This window comes from Mizuhopecten yessoensis, unplaced genomic scaffold (assembly GCF_002113885.1).
Source record: "Mizuhopecten yessoensis strain PY_sf001 unplaced genomic scaffold, ASM211388v2 scaffold11101, whole genome shotgun sequence".
Taxonomy (NCBI): domain Eukaryota; kingdom Metazoa; phylum Mollusca; class Bivalvia; order Pectinida; family Pectinidae; genus Mizuhopecten; species Mizuhopecten yessoensis.
This window is the reverse complement of record NW_018408880.1, coordinates 2,660,674-2,671,996: the sequence shown is the minus strand read 5'-3', so window position 1 is coordinate 2,671,996 and position 11,323 is coordinate 2,660,674. Positions and strand designations below refer to the sequence as shown.

The window sequence follows — 11,323 nt, the reverse complement described above, 5'->3', positions numbered from 1 at the left end:
CTGGGATGAAGGATTACCAAGTTAGTTCAAATGAATGACCTTGACCAACTTTCAAAGGTCAAAGGGGTCAAATGTCATAAAATCTTCAAACGACTTCTTCTCAATAACCAAAAGGCCCAGGGTACTGATATTGGGCCTGTAGCATGCTGGGATGAAGGGCTACCAAGTTTGTTTAAATGAATGACATTGACCCACTTTCAAGGTCACTGGGGTCAGATGTCTTAAAATCTTCAAACAACTTCTTCTCAATAACCAAAAGGCCCAGGGTACTGATATTGGGCCTGTAGCATGCTGGGATGAAGGACTATCAAGTTTGTTCAACTGAATGACCTTGACCAACTTTCAAGGTCACAGGGGTCAAATGTCGTAAAATCTTCAAGCGACTTCTTTTCAATAAGCAAAAGGGCCAGGGTACTGAAATTGGGCCTGTAGCATGCTGGGATGAAGGATTACCATGTTAGTTCAAATGAATGACCTTGATCCACTTTCAACCTAATGTCCTTGTTCGACAATCAAGGTCAGAGGTGTCATATGTTTAAATCTTTTAATAGGTTCTTATGAAATATTAAGATTACAAGTGTTAGATTAATAACAGGTGAGCGATGCAGGCCCATTGGGCCTCTTGTTATACCATGTCAGCTAACCACTCTTAGAATGATGCAGATCTTATTTCAATGTAAGAAAGTATATAACACTATACTAGTCTAAATATAAAACTCATTGGCATCTAATAATTAGCCTACTCTTTTTTCGAAAACCAACATAGTAATCCTTAATTTAACACAAGGTGTGACTCGCCTTACACCAGACCCCAATTTAACGTCCCTTCCAAAGGACAAGAAGTTTACAGGACAGTGTGAGGGAGCTTGAATGATATCAGAGGTTCTGATGGAAATAGGTAGCTTGTTAGGTTGTTATATTAAGGAGGATTTCTAGACACCAATTGTATAACCTCCATCCTGCAGGCTATCATAATAGCCACGGTGTGTTTGAATAGGGGAAAGGGGGAATTGTAAAATATGTTGTTAGTGTAGGGATGATGAGAGTATGTCACTGCCTTGATTGAAGTTGGCATCGGGAAACCCCACCCATTGATCAAGGGGGAAACCCCACCCATTGATCAAGGGGGAAACCCCACCCATTGATCAAGGAGGAAACCCCACCCATTGATCAAGGGGGAAACCCGACCCATGGATAAAGGGGATGCGTTTTGGTGTGTATCTGTTGTGTAGGTGTAGTGTTACTGTTGCTGTTTTTTGTGGAGAATATTTATACACAACATTACAGATCTTCACTTATGCAACTGCACCTGACGAGATGATGAAGCTGGGAATGTTGAGTTGGAAGTTTATTTTAGTTTTCATTACTTAATGCCCTTGGGAATAAGATGATAATATAAGTTGACAGGTCTTTTTTGACAGTTGTTATAAAATAGATAATATTTAATTGTTTAGGTTTATCTCAAATGAGGATTTAGGTTCTGTAATGAAATCCTACTTGAGACCGAAAAAAACACAGTCCCACTGTTTAACAGGTAACTGGTTTTGTTCTCACATCGTATATAATAGAAAAATATCTAGCTTCGCATTTAGTATCCCACCTATTGCCTCAAACTAATAAGGCCTCTGCACTACTAAAGCTGTCTATAGATGCTTCCACATAAACAAGAGGCCATATGGGCCTGTATCACTCACCTGTCAGTCTTTTCACATTTGTCACTAATAATTGAACTAAGAAGGCCGAGGTCAATTCTTCATCAATAGCATTACACATCAGTTATTAATCTACAATTGATGACTCTGAGTTTGAAGATTTAAACCTTTTTTGCTAATCTCTGGTCTTCAGAGTTGGTATAGATCATCCATTCAGATCCAACACTTCAAGTTACTTTCCATCATTTAACTGCATGCCAAATAACATGACATCAGGCTCTTCCTGTAAATTTGCGGTTATAGTGCACACTGGGGTATAGTGCGCAGGTACGTTTTTGGGGTCAGATAACCCAAGAATGAATGTTCGTGCGTATAGTGCACACACCCTTTTTGACATGACAATATTAACCTAAAAAAGTGTTCACTATAAGCACAAATTTAGGGTAGTTACCAGGTACATATACTTGGAAGTTAAAAAGGAAATCAGTTAAAAAAAAAAGTTTTTCACGCATTTAACCTTAATTGTGACCTTGGAAGTTAGTCAAGGTAATTTAGTTGAACAAAATGGGAAATTCTTAAATCTGAGCATAATACTGGTCAAACCTCATGGCCCTATGTCTCTTGGTTATTCAGAGGAAGTCCTTTAAAAATATTAATACATTTGACCCCTGTGACCTTGAATCTAGGTCAAGGTTATTTATTTGAACAAACTTGATAGCCTTTCATTAAAGCATGCTGAGAGTTAAATATCAATCTAAGCCTCTTGGTTCTTCTTCAGAAGTTCTTTAAGGTTTTAAAGGGACTATTTAGTCAAATAACACCATTAAAAAATGTTTAATATTTCAAAGTAGTAGTTAGTAACAAAGCACTGTAACAGTAATTGTAATTGTAAAGAATTGACTGTCTGTCTGTCTTCAAACTTGGTCACAGGGTTAAATGCATTAAGGGCTCGGCCAAGTTCGATGACAACTTTCAACCGACCCCATTTGACGGAGTTATGGCCCCTCGAATAACGAAAAACGTAATCAACTGCGGTGCTTCGTTTACGTGCAATAACTACAACAAATATTAACCGATTTTCTTCAAACTTAGTATCAGGGTTAAATGCCTTAAGGGCTCGTCAAAGTTCGATGAACACTTTCAGGGGACTTTATTTGCAGAGTTATGGCTCCTTGAATAATGAAAAACGTCATTATCTGCCGTGCTTCGTTTCCTTGCAATAACTACAACAAATATTATCCGATGGTCTTCAAACTTAGTTACAGGGTTCAACGCATTAGGGGCTTGGCCAAGTTTGACAACCACTTTAATTGAACTTCATTTGGCAGAGTCATTATCTGCAGTTTCCACATAATAACTCATACTCACATGTTTAAACCTAAACTCAATAATGTTTACCTACAATATGTCCTGAAAGCGGGGGATATTTATTCCACAAATTTGCTTGTATTTCATTGTTTTTAACGAAATTAAATCCCCAACAAAATATTATGCTTTTATAGTAGTACTTAGTTAGTGATCAGTCAGTTAGCTAGTTTGTTAGTAAGTAATATCTATAGTCATTCACCAAAAAGACACTGAAAGATAAACGGTTAAAACTGCATACATGAATACACAGCTAATTTATATGTTCAGATATTATTATAACTTGCGTTTTTTTTGGAATTTCAAACTTTATGATAGATAATCAAACTTCCTTGACAAATAAATTGTATGGAATAATGTTTTCATATCAGGCACATCATAATATTTGTCTGGAATCTGTCTAAAAATCAGCACATTAAGATTTCTGAATACACATGCTGAAATTAATTAACAATGGTATTATATTTTATAATTTTAACGGTTGATTTTTTTAGTTGTAGATCAGGAGCCTGATATTACTTGTAATGGTGTGTCTGCTGTACCTGGAGACAAAAGAGCGGTTATAGACTGTACAGTAACGGCTCCAGATGTCACCTGTGGGAAAGTAGTGTGGCATTCTGGCGTAAGTGGCCAGGACTTTACACACAAGGGCGGCAAAAAAAGACGTGTCTTCATCAGTTGTAAGGTTAGTGTGCATCACTGTTAACATTAAAATTCATTTATAAACCAGATTTAACGTTTAGTATACGTAATATTTTATTCCACATCTTCATTTCACCTTTTCTTTCCTGGTACTGGCCAAATACACTATCAGTTCCACAATTTGGCCAGCATTATGGTAACTTTTTGGGGTCATGTGATATGGGGTCATGTCATACAAATGATTGAAATATTGTAGCCTTGTGGATCCACTATTGTTTAAACAATGGGCACATCTAGGACCTTCATTTTCAATTTGATTCTAAAGCAACTTCAGATGTAAGTTCAGTATCAAATAGTGTAAATTGTAGAACTCTAGCCTCTCCAAGGTCAAGGTCACTGTTACTTAAGATATATTGATCGCTGAGTATTTCCTTATCAGCATTTTGATTCCAGTGAATCTACATAAAAGGACTCAAGTTTACCAAGACAAACTTCCAAGGGACATCATGCGAAAAGGCATATTTTTTTTTTTAATGAATGTATGTATTGTATGCACTTCCACTTATGTTACCACGCTATCCCCATATTCATAGTCCGTTCCAAATGTCCAGTTTGACCACTTGAATTGTTTGGGAAAGCCCTGCTAAAAATAGAGCCGATAACGTCACCTGACTAGGCAGTAAACACAAGTGGTGCGAGCGAGATGAAACGGTTTCCAAAAGGGCCCCAGAGAGGGGCCGTCAGACAACTGCAACTTCTTGCCGCACTATGACACCAAGTTATATGATTTCTAAGACCAAATTCAAACTTATTGAACAGTAATTATTCATCATTAGAAGTTAATTGCACACTTCACAATATTCAGAATTTAAATTTATTTAGCTTTAACATATATGTTGCCAATAAAATTAAACATTAAAAATTTGACAAGTTTTTACAATTTATCACAGCCTTGTCCCGTCATACATTTACAATTAACTGTCAACAATGATAATAGGCATAAACATAAAGTAGATATATTGAAATATATATTGAATTCAGTACCGGAATGTGGCCGGTACAGATGGTGCGTGGCTAAACACCTTCCCTACACCAAGGGACAAACCTTTCTGATTTTTTTTATATATGTTTCCGGGGCGGAGGAGGCCGGGTATTCATATTAGTACTAATTTAAATCTTGCATGTAAAAACAAAAATAATCGTTTAATTCAGGAATGTAATTAAAGCATACCATTTTATTGAACCCGGTCATATTATAAATTATGTAAATCCACGGACTTCGATAACACGTATCTCGGTGACCCAGAAAATATGCCGTGGGCCATCACAACAGTTATCCCTTGGAGGGCCTCATGGAAAAATCAAACTAACCAGTCACTTATCCCTTTCTTTCGCATATACCACTGTGTAATTATAGAAACACAAAGTAAACTCTCTCCAATACATGCCCATTAACATATTAAACTAAGTTCATCTGTGTTCAAACTCAGACAAAGATACTAGCGAGCTTAATAGTTTTAGATATTTATTCATAACATAAACAGCGCTAGCATTTCTGTCGATTCCATTTCAGCTTAACCGGCTATCCGGAAGAATACATGCACCGTACTAACTGCTACGGCAGTTATTTTCTCCTTTGAATACTGCCCACCTGCAATAATGATTCCGTAACGTACTCCTTGCGCTATCTTTTGACCATTTGGCAACTTTTCGTTTCGTAGCTGACACGGTACAACACTTTTCTTTCGCTTACTTCACACGGCCAGTCATTTTGTTTACAAAGAAATGGTGTGCTATGCGCATGCGCTAGTAGAGGGAAATCCCTGAACAAAACCCTGGTCAGACAGGTAGAAATACCGATGATTTTCTTAGATTTAATCATTTTTATGAATCTATTTCAGCCAAATCCGATCGTTATTTTCCATAAGGAGTCTCACTTGATATGTTTATGTAATATTTGAAAAAAAAGACAAAAAATAAAGTTACTTCACCGTGATACCCCTTTAACCCTTTCACCACTGTAGACCATAATGGACTCATCCATATCAATGCATGGTAGAGTCTACTAAAGTTACATAGGGATGAAAGGTTATGGTCTCATCAGTAGAATGGACTAAAAATCTTCCAACAAAGCGCTTCATAAGATGTAGAATAATGATATTTAACTTGAAGTGTAAGCTTTCTTGCTTTCAAGATTTGAATTAATGACCTTCATCCACTTTGTAGGTCATAGAGGTAAAATGTGTTTGCCAACAATATTCAATATCAGGTTAGCGATGCAGGCCTTTTAGTTTTTCTTGTCTTAATTTGCTTGAAAAATCCCTGTGCCAAGTTTTAAATAACATGATTATGATGATTATGTGTTTGGTGTTACAGAGTATCGGTCAAAACAGTATTTGGACACAGCTGGAGGTGCGTGACCTTGAGAAGAACGACTTTGAGGACACATTCTATATTAAGGTCGAAGGGGGACCTGGTGGGGACTACCAACAAGGACAAAAGATCAACGAGAAAAGTCAGTATCGTTTAGGTGATGTACACTGTTTAAGTATTAAGGGGAAATGAATAAGATGCATTGTTTCATTCAGTTATTTCCCAGTCAAACTTCATCAGATGGTGGGCTGTTCAAATTGTCCTTCATCGATGCATCCTTAAAGAATTATCTCTTCTTTCTCAAATTTCATATGAACGTTAACCCTTGGTCCATAGTTTTACATGTTGAAATTTCAGACTGATTGGAAAAACAAGGTAGCTGTCAGGTAGCCATCATAGATTTTGACAGTCAAAGTTTGTTATCACTGTTACTGAAGAAGTACCTGACAGATCTTTCTGAAACATCATCTGTAGGTCCCCCTTTGTCTGCTGTTATGTATGTTTTTATATTGAGACTGATTAGAAAGACAAGATGGCAACCAGGCAGCAAAGTTTGTTATCACTATTTCTGGAAAAGTGTTTGACAAATCTTTCTCAAATTCATATATATGTTCCCCTTGTTCTGTTTATGACATGTTTCATTTTGAGACTGACCAGAAAAATAAAATTGTAGCCAGGCAGCCATCTTAAATTTTGACTGTTAAAAATGTTCATCACTACTGGGTATTTCTCAAGAAGAAACTGATGGATCTTTCTTGAAATATATTTTATATGTTCCCCGTTGTTGGTAGTTGTGCATTTGTCATATTAAGACTGATAGTATAAACGTGTTGGTTGCCAGGTAGCCATCTTGAATATGACTGTTGAAGTTTGAAATGGCTATTTTTCAGAAAGTAGTTTCCAGATCTTTCTTAAATATCATAACTTAAGAGGTCCCTCCTGTTCCCTAGTCTTGCTTATACCATAAAAACCTGTGCAATATAATTTGCTGAGTTATTTGTCATACTACTGTTTAATCTAACCTTTGACCTTGACCTCAATTACTGAAAAATAGGTTTCTAAAGCATATCTCAGCTGGTGTTCCATGCCAGGGCATTACACTTTGTTGATTGGTACACCACATAAGGTAGTGTGTTGCATCTTAATGCAGTATCACTGTGACTTTGATTTGGACTTTGACCTTGACCTGAAGTACAGCTTGATATATCCGGGAATAAGCCCATGCTTGGCTCTAAGCACATCCATATATATTGCTGTTAGGAAAAAATGCAACAAAAGCTTTTTTTTCTGTCCTTTAATAAGCCCATCACCCAATTTTCAAGCATAGATTATGTGTTGGCCCTTCAGGTTTATTGCAGGAAAAATACAGTTAAGTATTGATTTCTGGAGCATATATCGGCCTCTGTTCAATGAAAGCACTATAACCATTATCATGGAAATGATGGAAATCCTCTCAAATAGCCAATATGTGTGCTTGTCATGAAGAGAAGCATGCTACAAAGATAAGCTCAGGGGTCTGGCCTTGCCCTGAAGAGTCACACCCCAATTCATAACATAGAAACAGTAAGAAGTACCTCTCTGTAAACGTTCTAAGGTAAATATATTCTGTTCCAAGCCACGTTTCTTATGAAACAATATTGTACCCTTTGACCTAGAATCAATTGTTGCGTACTGGAAGAAAGAATAAAGTAGCTCTCCTGGAGATTTGGCATTAAGTGGGGAACTTTTGTCGTGATATTATTTTAAAGTCCACTCCTCCTGACCAAATTTACCATAAGGGCTACTTGGGACCATAGAATTAAATGTATAAAGGTTGGGTGTTACCTTCTGGTTATGCTGAAAGACAAAGCCAAAATTGTGAATATTTGCAGTATTATATTCAATGAAAACATTTTGCCGTAATTGCGTAAATATCCAGGTTAGCAAAACAGGGCCTCTGCACCTTTTTATGCCCCCACCATAAAATGGGGGGCATATAGTGTTGCCCATGTCCGTCCCATCCTGTCGCGTCGCGTCACGTCCCATCCATGAGCGGGGGCATTTATGTCTTACAGACATTTACTTCTATTTTTTGTATTTATCAGTCTTGTATTAGAATCGATCCCTATCATCACCAACTTGAAATATAACTGGTTTTTTTGTAGGTATGGCAAGCAACAAGTCCAACACATTGACAGCCACCAGCACCTCAGTTCTTTCAGCACTGTACACAGCTTTTGCCTTAAAATTAATATTGTCCATTGAAGATGGATAGGTAGGCTTATAGCTTTGGGTTCAAAGATAGCTCAAAGTGAAGACAAGATAAGTGATCCGTCCTAGGTTTTTTCCAACTTTAAATGCTGTGTTGATTATTTCATTGTATGATTAATGCTATAAAAGGATGAAATACATATGAAAACGACCAATAGATTAAAGAAGAAATGCCAAAATTTACGAAAAGGCGAGTACATTTTCGCCGATTCCAGATGACGTGTTTGTAAGTCTGGAAGAAATATTGACCTCTATATGAACGCTTTCTATGGTTTAAGTGAACGCTGACAATGTGAGGTAATGACCCAAAAAGCCTCAAGCACATGACAGCCTCTGTAGTAAGGAAAACATAGAAAAAACTCACCTTCAACTGCAGTCCACCATCTGTGATCACCGCCTGCTCTTTGACATTCACCATCATTCATCATGATGAACAAATTCATTGTCTAAGACAACAGAAAAGAAAATTCTTTTAAATTCTTTCAAATGTTTTTCTAACAAAAGTATATGTCCAGCAGTAAGCGATGTTAGTCGAAGATCAAATTCATCATAAACACTTTATAATACCACCGGTTAACTAAGGAATTCTACACATATGTAATGTTTCAGGGATAGTTAATATCTCACATTCCCGAGGTTGTGTTTTATTTTTAATTTTAAGGAACCAAAGATTTTTATATATTTATATATATAGTACACGCTGTGTCGCAAATCATTCCATTTTATTTGTAAGCAGAGTGTGTGTAATGGTTGGATAGTTTTGAAAATTGGAAAAAGAAATTTAGCTACAAAATCTGTGATAGTGTTTATTTACTGTGATAGCCAAATTGAACATTGTATTTTTCTATTTTTAATGAGATCTGTAAATGCTGTGATAAAATTATATATATTTATTTCATGTAATTTAATAAAAGAGATTAAAGAAAATTTGGTTGAACATAATCCCATTTTGTTGTAAATTGGTTAGCATGTACAAAATTGGGCGGATTGGGCAAGTGGTTAACACTCTGGACTTCCACGCAGGCAATGGGCCTGGGGTTTGATCCTCGAAGTCGTCGTATGCATGGGTATTCAGAGAAAGTGTTTTTCTCCTGCCCACACATCACTCAAACAACACAGGTGGAGTATAAAGGCTGTAGCATTCAAGTGAGGTGGCACTAGAAATTATGCCGTTGGAGGTCATATGTCATTTGGGCGAGAGATGGTCTAAGGGCAGATAACTCTATGGGAGTTTAGTGCTGTGATCCGACAGTAGTTGTCACTGGTGTAGTGACTGGTGTTTATTGATGCTGAAATCAATTATACCTGTGGAAGAGGTTAAGTATCATCAAATAGAGGAGAGAGTGGGATTCTGCAACATTTACAATTATATGTGGCCAATAGGGAAGACAAGTAACAGTTTAAATTATTTATAGACTTCGTATCAATCAGAAACTCTAATAGCCATGCTGCCGCTATATGTCCATGAATAGTGGAAACCATTTTTTTACTAATCACAATATCTGCTATAGGTAGATATCCACATACCGGTAACATTGAATTCAAATAGGGGCCATGATGTTAAGATGTCGGACTGTCTACAATCACCAGCCTCCACCACAGGAGTGACCAGGTTGGTGTTTTTAGCTCACCTGGTCCGAAGTACCAAGGTGAGCTTATGCCATACCGCAGCATCCGTTGTCCGTCGTCTGTCGTTCGTCAACTTTACACTACTAGTCATGAACCACTGAGCGGATTTTAAGAAAATTTGGTGTGGAGCATCCTTGGGTGGAGAAAAACCAATTTTGTATAAATAGTGGGTCTGGCCCCCCAGGGGCCTGAGTGGCGGGGCCAAATAGGGGAAATATAACAAATTCTTTAAAATCCTTCTTCTTCTGTAGGAATGAAAGGATTTGGTCCATATTTCGTCTGAAGCATCCTTGGGTGAAGGGGAACCAATTTTGTATAAACCGTGGGTCTGGCCCCCTTGGGGGGTTGAGAAGCGGGGCCAAATAGGAGAAATATAGCAAATTCTTTAAAATCCTTCTTCTTCTGTATGAATGAAAGGATTTGATCCATATTTGGTCTAAAGCATTCTTGGGGGAAGGGGGACAAATTTTGTATAAATGGTGGGTGTGGCCCCCCTGGGGGCTGAGGGGCGGGGCCCAATAGGGAAAATATAGCAAATTCTTTAAAATCCTTCTTCTGTAGAATTGAAAGGATTTGTTCCATATTTGGTCTGAAGCATTCTTGGGTGAAGGGGAACCAATTTTGTATAAACCGTAGGTCTAGCCCCCCTGGGGGCTGAGGGGAGTGGCCAAACAGGGGAAATATAACAAATTCTTTAAAATCCTTCTTCTTCTGCAGGAATGAAAGGATTTGTTCCATATTTGGTGAGGTGCATTCTTTGGTAAAGGAGAACCAATTTTGCATAAACGGTGGGTGTGTTTTGCATTGTGCCGGTTGTACATTTTCTTCTTGTCCAGTCTGCTTATGATCGACGTTCCTATGATCCATACAGTATCGGTGTGGATATCCCTGGAGTCCCTGGACTCCACATGAGGTGACTTTGACTCTGGTTCAGGCCTGTTTTCCTCCTAGTTGTGTGGCAACCTAGGCCTGTATTCCTTGTCCTCCATGGTGTGTTGGGAATTGATTTTTGGGTGATCATCATTGCTAGTTGTTGACATTTTTGCAATACCTGTATTAACACCCACTTCTCTTGTCACTTTTTGTGTAATACCGGTGTTCACACCCACTTCTCTGGTCATTTTTGGAACCTCCTGTTGTCTGTTCTGAACACTCACCTACATGTTTGGCCATATCACTCAGTGCCTTGGATATGTATTGAACATCTTCACGCAGACTGATGTTTTGTTGTATAATTTCACTTTCTAAATGATGCACGAGCTTTAATAACTCCACATCAACACCACTGATAGTCTGTGTGGATGTCTCATTCTGGCAACGCTCAACAGCCTGAACTGGTGGGGGAGGCTGTTTCAATTGTCTGACCTCAAGTACATGTTTCAAATGTGTCTCATTCATATCACCACTTTCCT

General features: G+C 37.8%; 1 protein-coding gene across 4 annotated transcripts in view; it reads left to right on the top strand.

Moving 5' to 3' along the window:
* The window catches only part of LOC110465805, a 32,350-nt gene extending 23,200 nt beyond the window's left edge, over positions 1-9,150 (top strand). For all 4 annotated transcript variants that reach the window (XM_021521902.1, XM_021521900.1, XM_021521903.1 and 1 more), the window contains exons 7-9: positions 3,512-3,702; positions 6,036-6,174; positions 8,177-9,150. In XM_021521902.1, the coding sequence (XP_021377577.1) occupies positions 3,512-3,702; positions 6,036-6,174; positions 8,177-8,286 (440 nt within the window). In that variant the 3' untranslated portion in view covers positions 8,287-9,150. The remainder of the gene's footprint in view (positions 1-3,511; positions 3,703-6,035; positions 6,175-8,176) is intronic.
* Positions 9,151-11,323: the final 2,173 nt, after the last annotated feature.